The following is a 20,410-nucleotide window of genomic DNA, read 5'->3' on the forward strand; positions in this document are numbered from 1 at the left end:
AAATATTCTTTCTTCATTCACTGGCGAGACCTACATTTCAGTCAACGCTATACTTGCATCTGCTCTATATAAGTACACATATATGAAATAACTGAGCAATGCATTTTCACATAATCTTCACGTTTGCACATAATCTTTTTTTTTTTCCTTCATTGTATTCAGTTGAATACATGCTTGCAATGTTTTTCTGGTGTGATTAAAAAGTGATTGTCTCATTTTGTACAACTATAATATGGGATGGAAAAGCTGAATGAAGAACAGGATATTTAATTGATTTAAAGCTGTATTTAAACAAAATCACCACTAAGGGGCAGATGAACATCACACAGATAACAAAGTGTTTTTTAGCACCATATCTGTATGGACTTTGAGTTGTTAACTCAACAAACAGAAACATGTGATGAGTGGACAGCAGCCTTTTGATTAAAAATAGATAATTAAAAAATGCTTGCTTGTTATATTATTATTGAATTAAAATTGTCTCAAACCGTGAAAAATCTAGAATTAGCAAATTATTAAAGGTTGTTCTGTATTTTAATGTTACCCATTATTCTTTCTTCTCACACAGAAGAAGAGAATGTGGGATGCTATTATAGATCATGAACAATGTGGGTCGGCGGCCAGTCCCAGCTTTCACCAGTAGGTGTCAGTATTGTCTAAAGCAGGAGGAGGCAGGTTTCTCCGGTCCACAGACAGATGGAGCTCCAGGCACAGAAAGCCTTTCTTCTAGACAACATTCAACATGAGAAGTCTTTGTTCGCAGGGAGGAACAGATCAAGTTGTGCATGTTCACCATTATCCTTGAATCCCAGTTTTAAATGTGCTGATATGTCACAGACCTTGAGCTCAACAGAGAATTCTAAGTTTTTACAAGTTTGATTTGTTATATTGCTCGGTCACATCAGCTGTTTGGATGAGCAGCCCTTACCATCAAGTTGATCTCACACTTTTTTTTTTCCTTTGGTAATTGAACAGGTTTGAATGGTGTTCGCTCTGCCAATAAACTGCAGGGGCAAAGTGTTTCAGGCTGTGGTGAGATTTCCAGGAACACGTCGAAAAATTTAACATGGTCTGATGGGAAAGGTTAAAAGACTGTAACATTCCCTGTAGATTTACTACCTGGGTTATAATCACACGCACTAAAACTATTTATATTTATACTACTATGTAATGGAATCATACAATAATAACAATGTGGTTAGAATAAATGTCATTAACAGCAATGGTCAGGTACTTCCTAAAGAACATTGCCTCAACAGGCTGTTATCCAAACTCTGCCTTTGATTTGTGAAGTTTATTTTTTTCCAAATAACTGTACCAATAAGATATGAAGAGTGGAACATCCCCGTGATATGATAGCTGTGTTATTTCTAGCTAATAAGAGCTTCTTCCTTGTGTTCAGCTTCTTCACCTGTTAGTTGAAATCAAGTCAAAACACAGCTTAGATATTAAGATATTTAAGAAAAACTTTATTTGTGACTTATTAACAAAACACATTACCAGATTGATGAAATCATAAGAACCACTATTATCACCTTTACAATGATAAGCAGGTGTACAAAAAAAGTTATTAACAGATCTGCACTGTCACAGTCGACTGGTGTGCCACTCGCCGCACGCCCAGCGACTGAGGAACATTCACTATACACAAGCAGAGAAGACATCAACTTGATTTTTTTAACACGATTTTATCAATTTAAGATTTTTTTTCTTCTTTTTCTCCGTTTTTTTTTTCAAGGGATAGATATGAAGGGTGATTAAATGATTTGATTTCACAACAGTGTTTGTTTGATCATCATTTCAAAGGTTAACACAACTTTAAGGATCGATTTTCTTATCTATGAAAATCATACGGGTAAAAACAGGAAGGAAAAAAAAGCATTTCATCGTATAACACAATAGCATTATGACTATTTAAGAAGATTAAATTCATTTTCAACAGGATAAAAAAATGTGATTCTTTTAGGGTTTTTTCTCCACAAATGGACTGTTTGCAATAGCGTATATGTCTGTGTATACGGATGGACGTGTGGATGAGTGTGGAACTTTCCATGTGTGCGTATTGTCTTTGAGGGATGTGTATCAGATGTACATGTAGTCCGATACGCGTTTCCCAGTGGAAAAAACATATCTATGTATATTTAGTATCTATATAGTATCTGTTTCCTTTGCTTATAACATGCAAACAGCCACTTGGTGATCTGACAGCACAGAAGTACACCTGCAGGGGGAAGACACGTGTGCATGGGAGGGACTGAGCCTGATGGCAGCGCTAACATACCCCTACTGTGGCCGGTACGCTCTCCACCAAAGAAGGAACACTGAGGTGAGACTTTATGACACTTTTCATCTAGCTGACGCTGTCCCTAATCTACTGTTCTTCTTCTACCCTGCAAATACAGCTGATCGTTTCACACATTTCTCCCGTACAGCTCGGCCGTCCCGGCAGCGTTATTTGTGATTAAGCCGTCGAATGTGTCCTACCAGCTGTCATGATTGACCCGTGTTGGTATTTGCTTGCATTCTGGTGTCATCAGCTCTCACTGCTGGCCCATAAAAGATGTCAACAGTCCCATTAATCCCTAAGTGGAGCCTCCCCCCCTCCCCTCTAACTTCCAAGTCAACCACAGGTCAGCCTCTTCTCATTGCTGCCGGACTCCGCTGCACTTATTTCCTATTAGTCGATCCAAGTAGACCGGTTGTCACTAATGGCTGACAAAGGAGTAACTGCAATACCTCGCTCGTGCAAAAGAGGAAGGACCTGCCCCATCGCCTCTGTTCTTCTTCATCATCTACGTCGGAGCAGCACAATACACTACAACGACTCCTCTTTGGCCTCGCCATCTCGTCTCATTTAATCCGGCACATAATCTCATCTCCTGCTAACGATGTCAGAGGGCCTTACAATGCACTATGCGAGAGATGACGGAGCTGTGGATGACGAGCCAGAAGAAACACTCCGTTGGAGTTGAACCCAAAGAGCGATGTGTGTTTGTCTATGTGGTGTGTTCATACACAAATGTCGCCGTGTTACGACGGCACAGTTCATTGAAGGAGGGTCGACTTGAAAGACGTCGTCCCACCACGTTGAGCTGAAGAAACGGGAGCAGAGGGAGGAAACAGGCAGCGGGCAAGCAGATCCTACAAGCGCTGAAGCAGTCGAGGCAGTGGTGCAGGGTTCGAAGAACAACTACTTAACATTCAAAGACGGACGTAGGGGGATCAGGCTTGAACAGAAATGAAGCGACGGGCAACGTTCCTGCGTCCCAGCCATATAATACACTCCCATATGAGGGATGGCACTGGCCTTCAGTTTCCAGAGGAGGGGTATGTATTCTTTGAGTATATTCTTGTGTGTATGTACTTGTATGTCCTTGTGTGTGTGTGTGTGAGTAAGAGGCAGAGTAAGTCAGTGTTTGTGTACAATAGTGCGTGCGTCAGACTGGGTGTGCTGATACACGGTGGGACTCAGACCCCCGTTGACCCGAGAGACGAGGGCCAGCAGGGGCCGGTTGCATCAGCTGCACGTAGGTTCCCTAGTTATATCCGAAGAAGCCACGAATCCCCGTTCACGCATTGCTAAAACACAAGCGGTAGCACCACAAAAATCTGTTACAACGTAACCTTAAGTACCAACTAAATAGTTAAGCAAGCAATAAAGCAGGTGCAAATGATACAAAGTCACACAATTGCACTCACTAACAGTAAAGCAGGATTTTTTTTCTTTTTTTTTTTTTGCTCAGAGCGTTTTGTTTGTTTTTTTCCTTTAGTAATCTCATGCCATTTTGCAGCCTAAAGGACTATAACGGTCATTTTTGGATGCTTCTGTCCATTTTCTACAAATGAACATGTTAATTTTTTCCCCAATTTGCATTTTTTTATTTGCCTTCCAGGCAGAATTTTGTTCCTGTCCGATTCCAATCTATATTAAAACAACATGCTGAGACGGACATTTTGGCCAAAGTTACGTTGTCGTGGTAATGCAGTGCAGTTCAAGTGAACCTGCACTTCAGCTACATTACCATGTGCCAAAAAGAGTCACTTAATAAAACAAAACTTTTCTTGTGAAAATGTTTCAAGTCTCAGCTAATTTGTGTTTTGTGTGTTACTAAATTAAAAAGGATAGCTGCTTCCCAAATCACAACGGTCTGCTTTGGGAAAGTAAACAAGATTTGTAGACAATGAACTTAAACAATCAAAAACTAGTGTTGTCCTCTAAGAGTCAAATATGGATTATATTCACCAATCGTAAAATTTTTATGCCAATCCAGTCATCTACAAATCCATGTGATTTGTATCCATCAGCGAGGTAATGCTATTACTAATCTTCTAACGAGTTACCGCTGTAGAACTCCCTCCTTGCTACCCATGGAACAGTCGAATTTAGTAACTTGCTAATTGCAAATGAACTAGCCGTGATGAAGCCACTACTTTATACACTAACCTGGGAACAAACTTGCGCATAGTTGGTGCAACCCAGTTCAGGTCCTCAGCCTCAGCAATGTGCTATGTTACACTGAAACTCTTCATTTGAGTGTGGTCCTGTGTGTCTCAGCCACCTCTTGCTTTAAAGGTGCTAATTCCATCGTACATATACTGTATGCTGTTACTTTTTCATTTTTCTTCATTTTTTTTTATTAGAAAAGACCACATTTTCTGAATTTCTACAAGGCCTCCATAATACTGAAGACAAAAGCCTCTGTTTCAATTTTTTTAGTTCGGCTTCCACTTCAGGTGAGCCAAACAGGACGGGGTGGGGGCTGCATAAAGACAGCAATGCCAACGCAGGCTGCCTCAGCTGACAATGGTCAGATACAAATAGTACACCTTTGCAGGTGTTTTTGTTTTTATTATATAAACTGGTGGGGGGCTGAGGAAATCACAGAAAGGCTAATGTAATCCAATAAAACCCTTTCTGTTTTAATTTGGTCCAACCTTTACATGAAGTCTGTCTACTAAGAACCTTTCTTTCCCATAATCCTCAGACTTTTAACGGCCAATGTTATGGGCCAAATGTGCCAAGAAAGAGAGGAACATTTGTTTAGCAGGTTCGCATGGTGTGGGGAGCCAGACCTGGTCTAATGAGGGTTTGGCCACTGTACAATGTCTCTGCAAATCTGGTGCAAGGAGGCTCCCCCGGTTCTACAATATGCATTTGGCTTTTTTTGTTCTGGCTCTGGATTTGAGATGGCGGTTTGTTGGTAGCTCTGCTTTCAAGTCACCTCTTCTCCTCTAATCATCCCCGTCATCCTTTCCTTTATCCTTCTTGTCCTTCTTGTCCTTCTTCTTCTTTTTCTTCTTCTTGGCCTCCTCCTTCTTGCCGAAGCTTATGAAGTCACCTTTGTCGTCCACTGGGCCGCCGTCGTGGCGGATAGAAATGATGGCTGGGGATCCGGGGATGATGAAGGCTTCGGGGGGGATCTCTCCGGGCTTCAGGGGCTGAGGAGGGCAGTAGCCCTGTCCGGCGGCGCCATATCTGAAGTGCCAGCTGTTGCTGTCGACTCCGGCGCCCACTGGGGGCGATAGTTCACCGCCGTCTCCATCTACACAGTTATAAGGAGAAAGAAATCATGTCAAATCTGGCGACTCATTACCTTCATTCAATCGACCTTGTTGAAGCAATAGTTCGACATCGAGGGAAGAAAGTAAGTGTTGAAGGAATCCTTTAATTATCAACATCACTTTACACAAATGATTGGTGGAAAGTGGAAGAAGTCCATTCTGACTCCACAGACGTTATCCCCCCTTTGCTGTTAACTCAGTACACATACAAGGAGTGTGACCCTGGTGTGGGATCCTTTCAACAATGCCAATAAACACAGATGTTGGCTAAAGGAGAAACAAAGCTGTGCTCATTAAGTCCTCGTTTAAGAATGTACAGGAATGGTTTCGTGGTATGTGTATTGGTGTACAGTGTAAATGTAGGCTTTATATAATCCATTGTGCTGATTATGCATATGTATTTTATTGATGTGTAATATAGTTTTAGCACGTTGATCATTTATATAATTTTATGCTGATTATTTTATTGCTCATGTAAAAGCCCAACTAAAAGAGTTGAAAATTAGCAACAGCTATAAACTCTCTGTACAGCACATCAGTTCCATTCTCTGTATCGGAACTATGTCAACTGTATCGTCCCTCTATTCTATTCTATTCTATTCTATGCTATGCTATGCTATGCTATGCTATGCTATTCTATTCTATGCTATTCTATTCTATGTTCTTCTATGCTAGGATTTGGAGTTGAAGTATTTGGGGGGCAGTTGTTTTTCAAAGTCCTCTACAATGCAAGAACAAAATGTTCCTGAAGGCTGTATTCCTACTGGGTTATACTCCCACGCTATTGTGAAATATTTCATGGAATTTGACCGCAGTATTTTGTTACGCTGCAAACTTTAACTTACAACATTTCAGATGTTCATGAAATCTGACATAAAAGTAATAATCAAAATCAGGCGAAAGGGTGCAAAGCAAAAGCCCAACAACGGAGCGATGGCCACGGGGAGAGGATATTTTCAGGATCGCAATTTGGCCAGAGACCACAGGGGGGGAACACTGGAGGGGGCTAACCTTCAAACCACAGGGATGTTTAACTCGGCAGTGTGATTTGTATTTATATTTTGATGATGGCAGCAGCTTAATCCTACTCTCATAGGAGGCCAGAGACAGGGATTTCAACCTTTAGTGTTCAAGCATGGGTGTAACAGAGAGAGAGAGAGAGAGAGAGAGAGAGAGGGGGGGGGGAGAGAGATAGAGAGAGAGAAAAAGGTACTGGCAAAAATAAATGTCTATATACAGAAACATGATTATGTAAAGTGATAAATAAGACATTGAGGTCAAAAGGTTAAAGATGCCAGAATGAGAAGGAACGCAGATGTAGGATGAGATAACAGGAGAGAGAGAGAGAGAGGGAGAGAGAGAGAGAGAGAGAGAGAGAGGGTAAGAAAGATGGGGGTGGGCGGGTTTTGCAGACGTGGTGCTCTCACCCACACCAGTTCCCTCTGCACTGACCTACTTTCAGTCTGGATTTTATTTAGATCAAACAGAGGCCCTTGCAAAAAAGATTCTGCTTGATTTTTCTTTGTGTGCTATTTATGAACTTGCTGGAGCAAATGAAATGGTTTCGAACCACTGTCCCAACGGGAAGTAGACTATGTGGAAAATGCACACAGTCCATCATGAGTCCTCTACGTATGAGCTCATCGAGCATGACAATACATTATATGTGGAGACTAATAGGAGCTCAATAGTTAGCCCTGCATTACTGCGCCGTTTAACCAGCACCGGACACCTTTCACAGAGTGCTATCATGTATTATTGAAGTGGGAGTCACTGAAAATTGATCATATATGATCTCTGTAAATGATTAATGATTGGAATAGAGCAGACGAGGTCAGATGTTGTGTGTTTTGGTAACAAAGAAGCAACAAACCACTGTGACAGGAACACATAAATAATTGGTTCACTTGCAAAAAATCTAAATGTAAGTTACATTAAATAATTAGCATGTGAAGGACCAGAACAAAACAAAAATCTGAATTTGCTTTGCTGTGTTTATTTTTTTATTTAAAAAAAAAAATACAAACAAGCCCATTGCTGCTAATTAACCTCTGTCATTTAGCTTGTCTAATGATGAGCCAGTGTCAGATGTTATCTTACCATTAGCAGAGTTACTGCTGTAATAGTGTTATTATAATCTGTTTCTGCAGATTATGACATTTGACGGTATGGTCTGTTTATATTTAATCTGGGTATTAAATGCAGGAAGAGGATCTGGTATTTTAAATACGTCCCATTCAAAGACTATAATTGTTAGGAGAGGAAGATGGCTTCCCGTGTGGAGGAGGACAAGCGCGTTTAAAATAAACTGAAGAGACAGCCGGTGAGCTAGAGGAGATGCGTAAAATACTGTGAGGCAGAATGTGAATGATCTTGATATTGAGCCAGTAATGCAAAGCACTGCTGAACACAATGCACCTCCATTTTATGTAACTGACACACCATTTCCTGTTCCTGATGCTGCTGTTTAAAGGAAATCAAGTTTGGGGATACGCAGTCTTATATTTATAGACTTAAATAGTTCCATATTTTACACTGTATTTTAACAGGTTACTGGATGTAACCATTTATTTTCAAACCATTAAACCAGGCAGGCTTTAAGGGTTTATCATCTGGGAAGTTGAAATGTGTCAGTAAATCTCAATTAACGATGCTTAATGGAGGTGTTACCGAGGATTAATCCTCTGTGTCAAGTTTTTTAGCTTGATTTTATAGATATGTCTCCAGTATCTTATGTATGATATCTTGATTTGATCAAAGTGTGTGGTCACGACCTTAAACTATAGTGGTTATCAGGTCATCTGGTGGTTTTGGCCCGGCCCTCACAGGTAGCTGTGGCCTAATTGCATTGGACAATTCATCGAGGTACAATCCATTTTTTTAAAAAGACAGTGGATGTAATTAAACCTGTGCTGATTACTAGACCGGTAGACAAACTGCCCTCATAATTCGGGTGAAGACAACTGTACCCTATGAGAGCAGTGGTGTTCGGCTTATGAACACCTGATGGGGCTCGAGCGGTGCATGACCAGCCGGGCTATAATGTCAAGTGGCTGTGTCGCCTCTAATCAAGTGAATATTGTCTTTGCGTCTTGGGACATCCCAGGGCTCTCTGCACCGGCTGTGACAAATCCAAAACCCTGACATTGTTAATTAGAATTTAATCTGTGATATTCCTGTGTTTGGTGGGTGAAAATAAACTTCGCAGCTTGGAGGAGTCGGTATAACTTTGAAGAGCCGTTCTTCCCCTGTGCTGCCGTTTCCCTAACACGGAGGATTATTTGTAACGCTGCCATTGCTTCCTATTAGCCTATATTTCACAGAGTACGGATTACGGTGGCAGTGCTGGTAAGCAGGTCAGTACAGCTCCTTGTGAGGAGGTTGCCATGACACCTGGTGTAGATATGTGGGTGTTTAAAGCCTCATTTCATGTAACCCAATGTCCCACATTTAAAATAGGTTATTTCCTGTCTAGTCCGAGAAAGGGCTCCATCTAAAATGAATCCCTCTGGTGGTTTGTAACACATGCAGAACATCTGACAGCCGTGTGCTGCTTGTGTAAATATATGCAGCACGCTGCATGTATTCTGCATGAGACACATTCTTTCCTACATTATGTCTTCTAAATTACGGCATGCCCTGTTTTTTCTTCTTAATACCTGCCCTTTCCGAGTCCCCTTCCCTTTTCCGCTCCGTATCCCCCCCCCCCCCCCCCCCTTCCAAATCTTCCATTCAGAGATAGGAGCGGTTGCCATGGAAACTGCCTTCGCCCACTCCCTGCTGATGGAGGGTGCGGCTGCTGCAGCAATCTCTCAGTTAGACAGTGTTGCCAGGCAACAGGTCACATGGCGTTCCCTAGCAACAACACTACTGCAGGAACCTGCCAATCCTCTTAACCTTTCTCGTTCTCCATCCCCCCACACCTCGCCTTTTTTTTCTTTCTCCATCCCCCCTGAACGTCTCCTCTGCTCTTCCTCTCCAAAATCACTTTTAATGTTACCGGATCTCTCTCTTTTTTTTTTCATGGCACTCTCTTGTTACTGATAATAGCTTCTCTGCCCCTCTGGCATGAGACGAATGTCTCCTCATCTGCGCCATGGGTCACTTACATAAACGCAGTTTTGAGGGTGCCGCATTTGAATGCATCACGGCATATCAGACTGCTTCGCATCATGATAGGAACAAACCGCAGACATGAAAATGTGTCACAATAAAGGCTCCACCTCCTGATGCATAGTAAAGAGGATCATCCTGCAAGCCAGTGCATGTCCTTACAAATCATTTCCTAATGCAACAATGCACCAACGGAAGGTTTGCGGTACAATGTGTTCTCTGCTTAAATATAATATTAGCGTCTTTACCCGGCCAGATAGGAGGCTTTCCACCTGCTGTAAAAAACACATATATAACTCTGCAGCAAACCGGCACAGAGATGCTGGCAACGGCATCTGGAAACATTCCCCAGCTCTCTTCTCCGCAGAGAGAAAAGCTGACAGACAGTAAGACATATTCTGTAACTGACTCGCTGAGTGATTGACTGTGATGTTACCTTCACCTCCAAGTCTCTACCCATGTTCTAATTCCTGCAGCGAGGCAGAAAATCGATGCGTGGAAGTTTGGCTGAAGGAGGGAAAGACGGCTCACAATGTTCCAAACAATTTACGAGTTCTTTGCTTCTAGAGTTTCCCAATAAATGGACAACAGCTGTGAGTCATTGGCTCTGAGTGAGCGTTGCTGTGAAGCGCAGGTCATTGTTGAGGCCTGTTGTGTTTACACTTGTGTTGTACTACATGCTACACATTTTCAATGCTGCCACCCACTCACGACAACTCATTCTTATTTAAAAAAAAAAAAGGTTGCCTTTTTCAATCTGGTGCTCTGCATGCAGCGAGCTGCTTTCATGGAGGTTACAGTTGTTTATTTGTGGCTCTGAGGGCCCCGGGCGTCTGGCACCTCAGCTAAGCTCTGCATGAACATCACACTGGAATGAAAGATCATGGAGATATTATAATTCCCCAGTTTTACCATAGTTTTACCATATTATCCAAACCAAAGTCAAATTCAACCCATGAAATATAATCTAATCCAATGGACACATTTGAATGTGGAATTGGGGAGCACTTTCCATGACCCCCTAGTCCATAATGCATTATGAACAAACGTATACATATTAATAATGCTTTATAACAATACTCATGACACATTATAAAGCACGTTATTATGACTATTTTTGCAAGGATCATAGTGTTTTTATAATTCCCACTATTAGAATACATTGTATATAATGCATTATAATCATCAAAAATCTAAAAATATCAGTGACCATTTAGAGTAATTTATAATCACATTTAAATTATTATAAGAGTGATTATAATTCATTATAAAAAGATTATGTATTACAGCTATGAGAATCATAACAAACTATGATCCCCAAAAAACAATGTCAGTGAGTGACAGTGAGTAACTATTATACAGTGTTATAAGCAAATTTTAAGTTATTATAAGTATGTTAGTATGTTCATCGTGCATAACAGACAGATGCGTCATAGAAAGTGTTACCTGTAAATGTAAAGGGCATTCAGGTTTGGTTGTTTTTCAAAGAAGTGAAAGTACAACCACTGTGATTGTGTCTTCGGTTGCATCCCCTATAGGACGCAGTATTTGGCAATTATAGTTATATTTTGATATTTGAGAAGAAGCTCTTATTCACTTTGTTGCGATGATGTTGAGATAATTGATACCAATCATGTACATTAAATATGAATTAGCTCTCAGCTCTGTTCAAAGGTTTTGAAAAAACATCCATCTGCTTACTAGCATCTCTAAAGCTCAGTGAATAACAGACATCTGGATCAAAGTCCTGTTTTTACGTTAACATGTACAGATGACACAAATCATCTTGATTAGTGATTGAGTTGAGTGCAGATATGTTTTCCCTGTTTATTCTGCTCTTTATCTTGCCATATAAATTTCCTTCAAGGCTTAAAATGCGTCAAAATGTATCTCCTTCTCCAAATTATAATTTGTATTTTAGGGTTCCAGTACAGAAGAATTGTCATCTTCAAACAGTCATAGTCAACTATAAGCTATATGCACTAACATGATGGTTTATTAACAAGCCCTGGGTGGTGGTAGGTTATGCCCTTTTGGCTGTTTTTTCTCTGGTATATACAAATAGCTTTGTATTTATGAACCCAGGGTTAATTCTCAGCCAGCAGTGAGGTGGGAGTCACACGAGGACAAGAACACTTGCTGGTTAACCCCGTTATGTTCTGGGACACACAACCAAGCTACCAGAGGTGAAAATCCCAGGTGCCTGCTTTAACATTCCTTTCAACAAATAGCCTGAGTCTACATTTTACATAAAGACATGACAGTACACCTGACTGAAACATCTTCTTCTTTTTCTATGTTAAAGCAGGATCAAAGAAATGTAGCTCCTTCTGTTCAAATCAGTCAGTGAACTTTCACTAAGATCCGTTTTCTGTCACCATTGCCCCGAAGAAGCAGACGGTGCTTTTTCACTCCATCCTGACTTCTACTCACCTGCGGCACTGGACACTGTGGGCCAGTTCTGGACCAGCATCCCCTGGGCTCCCTGCATCACAGAGGACTCCTCCATGTGGACCGAACTGAAAAACAAAACACATTCAGCAGACTCAGTGAGACACAGTCAATGTTATGAATGCTGTTCTGTTATTGCTGACTGCAGCTGCTTCACAGTGGATTTTTTTGTGTTAGTTTAAATGACATCTATTTACATATTTCATTAGGATACATGACATATTTAATGCATTTAAGTAGTTCCACCCGATCTTGTTCCATATTTATATTTTAATAATGATGTGTAGAAAAAGTAGGACACTCCTACCTCACCCAAATAGAGAGACGTATTGAAAATGCACTCCACAAGCACAACATAGACTCTCAGGATGGCAGCAAAGGGGAAGTTTCAGATGTTTTTTATTTTAAGTCTTTTTTCACTGGATGTGAAAAGCCAGAGGGTGTACTTTTCTGAGCACTACTGTTTCATTCGACATAGCAGGGGGGCGAGCAGCACACTGAGAGATAGCAACGCACTAACATTCCTTCTACTTCCACTGTTCAGGTTCACTGGCTACATCTAAATGCACACTAATATTCTACATTATTCTGAATACACCAATATTAACAATGTTATCTTGTTCATATGAACAACATATTCTGTTCTTATATTCCAAATTAGGCCTCATTCCAAAAGTAGGATTTACCGATTAAGACATGTGGGATAAACCGCTATTATTTGGGTTTTACGAGCATCTTTGTACATGAAAGTATACAGTTAAGAATTAATCTGTTCATACAAAGAGATGAGGCCCAGTGTTTTTTTTTTTCCAAAATCAGAGGATCTGTCTAATCTGTCATTTTTACAGTGTCATTTTTGTATCGATTAAAAGAAATGTACCATGTTTTTAGTGAGCTTTTCTGATTGTGATTTAGAGCGACAGGAAGGTGTGATATAATACATTTGGATGGGCGAAAGCTAAGATAACTGACTGCTGGCTTTATATTTAACAGACAGATAAAAAAAGGAGAAAAAGGTATCAATCTTTTCATCTGAGTCTCACCAAGAGAATGAATTAGCCTATTTCCCTATATGGCAAGCTACTCCTTTAATAAATGTGAACATTTTTGATACTGAATTGCTTTACAAGAAGGAACGCAAAGGTGAGAAGATGGTTGAATCAGTGCAGACAGGACTAAAGAGCAATAGGCCTTTTTCACAGCAGACATTTTGATCGTCATAGTAGGACAAGCACTGGTGTTAGGAATAACGATGGCTCCATTCTAATCAAGTGCTGCAGTGAGGGTGACAGGGAGGCTGCATGCACAAAACCAGGACCCTGAACTCCAAACAGCCAGATGGAAGTCAGCTCTCCGTACATTCTTCACACCTCTGCTTCCCCGAACACGGCAAGTCAAAGGGTCTTCAGAGAAAAAGGCCTATGGGGCTGAAGGCAAACTTTCCCTGAAGCGTTTCCTCAGAAACATAATAAGACTTCACGACGAAGCCAAGTGCGTGAGTGCAACCGAGGCCCAGATATTTCTCCCCATACATTCATAATGAAGCTAGAGCCTATAGTGTATAGGAGGACCTACCCTGGCTGGGGCCTCTGCAATGCAGCACATCCAGCATCTAACTGCAACACACTTATGCTATGGTGAATAGGGATTCGTCATGAATATAAAATGGCCTTTTTCAGTCTGAGCAGTGTGGGTTTTCAGGATTTTCCACAAGCAAAGGTGCCTGAGTTTATTGTGTGAGGATATGACACAGTTGCTGGTGTTTTCTATGCTGACTGACTACACTGGGGAATGTGGGTCAGTGAAGTCGACGCGCTCCGTGTAGTGTGATACATTACAGCGTGCGTGTGTCGGGGTCAAAGGTTAATACGAGCGCCTCCGCGTCCATGCGCGTTACAGGCACTGCCATTTGAGAGGCGGCGGCAAATTGCGATGATGATTTATGTTAATCCATGTCATGTTACGGCGCCTTGATGACATGATGCACATTATGATACCCTCCACGCCATAGAAATTAGCACTGATATCCAATTAAATCAAACGTACTCAAGGCAGAAGACTGCGCTGCTGAGCAGTGAGCGTAGTCGGCATGAAATTATGAAAGTTCAGATTCACGTGGAGGTAGAACTCATTAGTCCCCTCAAATTAACACAACACTTCATTACATTCTTTTTCATGTTTGTGACCTAATCATTACAAAATTCAAGAGACAGATATTTTTATTCCAGGCCATTCCAGTATTCCCTGATTTGCAGTAGATAGCTAATTAGAATGAGAACAATCAATCTATAATTAGGATTTGGTCGAGCAACAAGGCGCATGAATCCGTATCTGGAATGCACGCTGAATGGAGTCCAAAATGTCCTCTGCTGTCCGTGTTCACAACCTCTCCCTTCATCTCCGGACAGGAATATAGAAAAGGCACAGAGAAGCTCACGCATGTGTGAGGCGGTCTGTACATGCAGACTCTGATGCGTGTGCAGCTGATAATCTGAGAAAGGTTATAGTCAGCTCGTTTGTCCTTCATGCTTCCTGCTTAAAGACTAACTGGGGGAGGCGACGCTCAGAATGTAGATGACCTATATAGTATTACACTACAGAGGAGGAGTGCTGTGCATCCACTGCTGGGAGCTGCAGATGGCTTGTCCCAAAGGAAGAGGATGGGGTCGAGTTCAAACTGATGCTGTAGGGGCACGAACTGCCATTTTAGGATAATGGCAGATACTGATCTGCAGTATTGTGTTATATTCTGTCCTTTTTTTTAGCGTTCAGGGGAAATGTGTCAATACATGTTTTGCTTAGAGATACTGAACATTGAAGCCGTGGTAAAGTGCGTTCTGAAGGGTCACTGAAGTGGCAGCAGGGTGGATCAGATCAATAGGCGGAACTTTTTCTCGATGATCACACGTTGCAAAAGAGTTAAAAGTGGAAAGTGCTTACCTCTGCATTCCTGCCCTCAAAGATGCGGAATATCGCCAGTCAGCATTCGGGGCTTTGGGCTGAGCGAGCAAGAGGTAAAGAGAGAGAGAGAGAGAGGGAGAGAGAGAGAGAGGGGAAGAGGAGATGAGAGTTTAGTTTGAGCTCATACAGTGCAGAGCACAGGCTGGGCCATGGCCTCATCAATTAATCATGATACACATCCCAGCTCTGGATGTGATAGGAATAGTGCAGTCGTGTCCCCCATTGCAAACACACACACACACACACACACACACACACACACACACACACACACACACACACACACACAAGCATACATATTGATATCCACAGACACAGAAGGACTTTGAAAAAGGGCAGTGACTGAAAGCCGTATTGACACGTTTTTGGACAGTCTCTCACTGCGAGGCTCTATGAATGTGAGAGCTGGGGGAGTTATGCCCTTTCCCTGAGTACCCGCGTGTTTGCACAGACCGGTGTGTCCTTGTTTGTGTGTAACTGTGAGTACCCGTCTGCCCCTGATGAACCGAGGCTGAGTGCCTGGGACTCCCAGCAGTCCTCTGGTAAATTATTGCCTTTGAAAAACCAATAAGCAAGAGCCGTCGTCACCAGGGCAACCGCATCCTGTGCGTCTCATCTGTATTAGCACAGAGCAAAGGGCTAACACATATAAATGTGGTATCACAAATGTGTAGGATTTAGTGGATGTGTGGAACAAATCATCGATCATGTTTTACAAATGATCTCTATGGTCTTGTATTAACTGATTTCTTTCATCTTCCTCGCTTTGCAGATTTACTGGCTTCTGATGATTGTCATACTTTTCGGAGTGGAGTCACCGTGTTAAGCTGCCATTCGTTTGCCTTTGATGGGAGTCACATTTTGCTGATGATTATGCCTTTAAAGTCAGAATCTCGTAGGGGGGGAAGTCCTATTTTAATGAGACAATCTTTCATGGCCATTCATTCTGCCTGATTATGCCTACTCATTACTTTCCTCATGAGTAGCTGCACACATACACTGTATGAAGCGATTGTGAACATCTGCATGAATGCTAAAATCTGTCAGCATCATGTGGGCTGCAGCCTCGGACATCAAGAACACTGAATAAGAAAAGCTGTGTTTAAGACACGAACCTGCTCAGGCAGTAGCAAGTGTCCCAGATAAAGATGGCACATTATGTTCCTCAGTTCAATTCAGAGGGGAGTGTTTTCTGCTGGTAGACCGAGCCTCTTTGAGTAAATCTAATTTGCAGGGCTGAGGAACACAGGCTGGAGGTTAATTTAATTTAAACGGCTACACTTGTCTTAGTAAGAGATTTCCTGTAACAGATGTACTGGTGGCTGGCTCCTGATAATGCAGATGGTGCATGCAGACCTCTTAACCAGTCTGACATTAAAAATGATGTTATATCAATTTTTGAAACACGAATCTCTCTAACTTCTCCAGCATAAAAGCTGAATATATCCAGAATGTAGAGGCATTCCCTGGACACTTTAAATCTGTGAATAAGAGATGTGAACATATCAACTTTTAAAGGCTTTTTTTTGGGCAGAATGTCAAATATGTCATGGATTGTTGGAAGTGAGAAATGAAATCATTAGATTGGCCTAGCAGGTAAAGATATGCACTGTTCCATCATGCAAGTTCATAAAATCGTGTCATTGTTGCGTTAATGCAGCCTTTAAGGCCAAGAAAATAAACCTGCAGAAGGCAAGTGCATATCTCTCCCATAGTCAGAGGCAATTTACCCCAACTGCTCCAGTGCAACAGTTTTACTCGCACGCGAACCAGAGAACGAGCCTGTAGTGAAGACGCCATGACCTGTTCTTAGAGTAGATGTGATGACAACCCTCAAAGTGAAACACAAATCTCTGAATCATCAGAAACAGCTCAGGAGCCTGAAAAGCATCAGGCCTGACACTAATGCAGTGTGAGCGCTGAGCTGGGCTGGGCTGAGCGACAGCAACGTACAAGTGGGGACTGAACAAAGAGAATGAGGCTCGCAAGGATTGAATTCATTGCAGGAGCGGATCAAACCTGACACGCAGGAATATCACCACCCTGCAGCAACACAGACATTATGACTGTACATACCGTACAGTAGCAATAACCTTAATGAAGTCATGGTGAGTATGTACTTAAAAGGGGTCTTACATTGATTGCAGATACAATAAAATGTAAGCAATGCTACTAATATGTAAACATTCACGACCTTCCAGTTATGTGGACAAATAGAAGAAATAATGACACACCTCTGGGCAGAGTTGCATCGAGGCATCGGGCATGCTCAGTCTGCGTACAAATCCGCTCCCACTGGTGAAGAAGCGGTCGGCACCGCTGCCCCAGGTGCCACTGATGGGTCGCCCCGTGTTGTAGAACATGAACGTGTCGCTGCCGGAGGTGGCTGTCAGGCACGTCTTGTAGCAGTAAGTCTTTGTCAGCGAGCCGTTCCCGCGCACCTCGATGTAGTGAGGCTCCACTTTGAGGTCTCTCCGAAGCATCACGTTGTTGTTGGGCTGCGGCCCGGGTCCAACGCCGCCTCCCCCTCCGGCACTCACGCTGCTGCTCCCGCCATCTGGAGGGGGCTTCTGTGACACGCAGCAAGGGGAGCAGGACCCCGGCTGGGTGCAGTAGGCATGGCAGCGGACGATGGCCAGCACCACCACGGTGACCAGGAAGACGAAGGTGGTGGCGCTCAAAGCCACGATCAGATAGAGGGTGACGTTGGAGAAGAGCAGCGTGCTGTGAGGTCGGATGATCCTCTTGGGGTCAGGGGCCACTTTGGGCGGCACCTCCATGACGGCAACGTTGATGGTGGCGGTGGAGGAGAGGCTAGGCAGCCCATGGTCCTTCACTACGACGGTCAGGGCAAAAGAGGTGGAGTTGTCCTCCAGGATCCTCCGAGTGGTCCTGATCTCGCCGGTGTGCTCGTGCACCTTGAACAAGTCCAGGTCGGTGGCCGTCTCCAGCACGTACACCAGCCAGGCGTTCGGACCGGCGTCTGCGTCGTAGGCCACCACTTTGGTCACCATGGCGCCAGGCTCGGCGTTCTTCTGTACCGTCTCCAAGGAGCGCGTGCCGTTGCCGGGAGGGTTGACTATCAGCGGCGCGTGGTCATTCTGATCCATTATGTAGATGTAGACGGTGGCGACGCGGCTGAGTGGAGGAATGCCCCCATCTTGGGCTTTGACCTGGAAGTGAAACTCTCTCAGTGACTCATAGTCGAAGGCTCGCAGGGCATACGCCTCGCCTGTATCGGCCTTCACAGACACATACGAGGTGACAGGGATGCCGTGGTTGTTGTCATTGAGCACCGTGTAGGTGATGCGCGCGTTCTCCTTGATGTCTGCGTCTTGAGCTTTCACAGTGCACAAAGAGGCCCCGGGGCCATTGTTCTCAGCCACGTAGACGGTGTAGGAGGTCTGCTCAAACCGAGGTGGGTTGTCATTGACGTCGGCCACGTCCACCTGTATGGTCTTCTGGGAGGAAAGGGGAGGGTTTCCTCCGTCTGTGGCACTCAGAGTGACGTTGTAGGCATCGGTGGTCTCGCGGTCCAGGAAGGCTGAGGTAACCAGAGTGTAGTAATTTCTGAATGACTTGATCTTGAATGGAAGGCCTGCTGGGATCTCCAAGCTCACCTGCTTGTTGGCGCCAGAGTCTCGGTCGGTGACGCTAATGAGGGCCACCACCGTGTCCGCACGGGCGTCCTCCCTCACGGGGCTGGACAGGGACGACAACACTATCTGAGGGACGTTGTCATTCACGTCCACCACCTCCACCACCACCTTGCAGTGGGCCGCCACGGCCCCGGGGCCCTTGTCCATCGCCTGGATGTACATCTCGTACGAGTTGGTCTCCTCGTAGTCCACGTTGCTCCTCACTCTGATCTCTCCCGTGTTAGTGTCCATGCTGAACATCTGCCTCACTCTCTCGGGGGTGTAGCTGCTGAAAGAGTAGTACACCTCTCCATTGGTGCCCTCGTCCAGATCCGTCGCATTCAGTTTGATCACCAGGGCGTCTTTGGGCGAATTTTCCAACAGTTTCACCTTGTACACTGAGCTGTCGAACATGGGGACATTGTCATTGGAGTCCAGGACCCGGACGTTGATTCTCGCCGTGCCTGTCTTCTCTGGCGTCCCACCATCCACAGCGCTCAGAATCAATTGGTGATAAGGCGTCTGTTCGCGATCAACGGGCTTTTTGAGGACCAGCTCGATGTGCTTGGTGTTTTGGGAGGGCTTGTTGGACACCAGCGCGAAATGGTCGTTTGTGCTGAGCTGGTACATGCGGACCGAGTTGGACCCGATATCTGGGTCTTGAGCGTTTTCGATCGGGTAGCGAGACCCCGGTAAAGCGGACTCTGTGATTTCCAGTTGATACTCGTCTCTGGGGAACTGCGGCGCGTTGTCGTTGGCGTCCACGATCTCCACCTCGACGTGGTGCACCTCCGTGGGGTTTTCGACCATCACCTCCAGGTTAATGAGGCAGGTGTTGGATAGATCGCACAGCGCCTCCCTGTCGATCCTCTCGTTGACGAGCAGCTTCCCATTTTTGGGGTTGACAATCACGTAGCGTTTGCCGCTGCTGGAGGTTATCTTCATTTTTCGGGTGGCGAGCCTTCGGATATCCAGCCCCAAGTCATGCGCCAGATCCCCGACCAGTGCCCCATTTTCTAGTTCTTCCGTAATCGAATATCGCAATTGTCCGAACGAAAGGCCACAACACAAGGAAAATATCACAAAATAAAAAGGCACATTACTCCCTATCCACTTGCATATCCCCGCCACAGCCATCGCAAGCTCACAGGATCCGCAGACGGATTAAACGCAGCCTTCCGCCTTTTTAGCTTGCAGTACCTCGCGTCCCAGCACCTCATTAAGGTGGGCTAATTGGTCTCCCGGTAAATGAAACACAAGCGGCTCATCCATTGCGTTACCGGGCTGAGGTGAATCCTCTCCAGCGCACCCATATTTCCTTTGTCCGTGATGCGCCTTTTTTTTTGTCTCCAATGCGCGCTGCTGACGGGTGTGTTTCCCTGCCGCTGGAGCTGTGACATCCGTCAAGACTGTGGAAATAAGCCCGAACAAAAACCGGAAAAGAGGTGTTTGTTTTCAAAATAAAACTATTAAAAACGTCACCTTTTTCTCTCAGTCAGCTCTAGTTAGAGTGAAGAAAAGGAGAAACGCGTCCAGGAAACTGGAGATCCCAAGTGTTTTTAGTTAGGTGCTGAAATAAAGGGCTGGATCCATAGCTTATCAAGTGTTTCATCAATAACTCTGTGTAGATTTATCCAGATGTTTTGCCATGGTGTAAAATGACCAACATTTCACCGTATTGAGTT

At 43.9% G+C, this 20,410-nt stretch overlaps 1 protein-coding gene across 1 annotated transcript; it reads right to left on the reverse strand.

Annotated features, from left to right (window-relative positions):
• Positions 1 to 1,448: 1,448 nt before the first annotated feature.
• Positions 1,449 to 20,133, reverse strand: LOC311025441 (protocadherin alpha-C2-like). Its single transcript, XM_084028345.1, has 4 exons — positions 17,322 to 20,133; positions 15,067 to 15,125; positions 12,109 to 12,194; positions 1,449 to 5,543 (listed from the first exon to the last, which is right to left on the reverse strand). Exons 1-4 carry the CDS (start codon positions 19,860 to 19,862, stop codon positions 5,233 to 5,235), a joined length of 2,997 nt encoding a protein of 998 aa, XP_083884471.1. The 5' UTR covers positions 19,863 to 20,133; the 3' UTR covers positions 1,449 to 5,232.
• Positions 20,134 to 20,410: the final 277 nt, after the last annotated feature.

Source organism: Eutrigla gurnardus, assembly GCF_963514095.1.
Source record: "Eutrigla gurnardus genome assembly, chromosome: 15".
NCBI classification, from domain to species: Eukaryota; Metazoa; Chordata; class Actinopteri; order Perciformes; family Triglidae; genus Eutrigla; species Eutrigla gurnardus.

Excerpts from the sequence above, each read along its gene's own strand:
- LOC311025441 (XM_084028345.1), bottom strand. The coding sequence starts at position 19,862 with ATGGCTGTGGCGGGGATATGCAAGTGGATAGGGAGTAATGTGCCTTTT. Across the intron at positions 15,126-17,321 it reads CGATGCAACTCTGCCCAGAG|CCCAAAGCCCCGAATGCTGA; the intron begins GTGTGTCATTAT and ends TTGCTCGCTCAG. Across the intron at positions 12,195-15,066 it reads TTGAGGGCAGGAATGCAGAG|TTCGGTCCACATGGAGGAGT; the intron begins GTAAGCACTTTC and ends TTTGTTTTTCAG.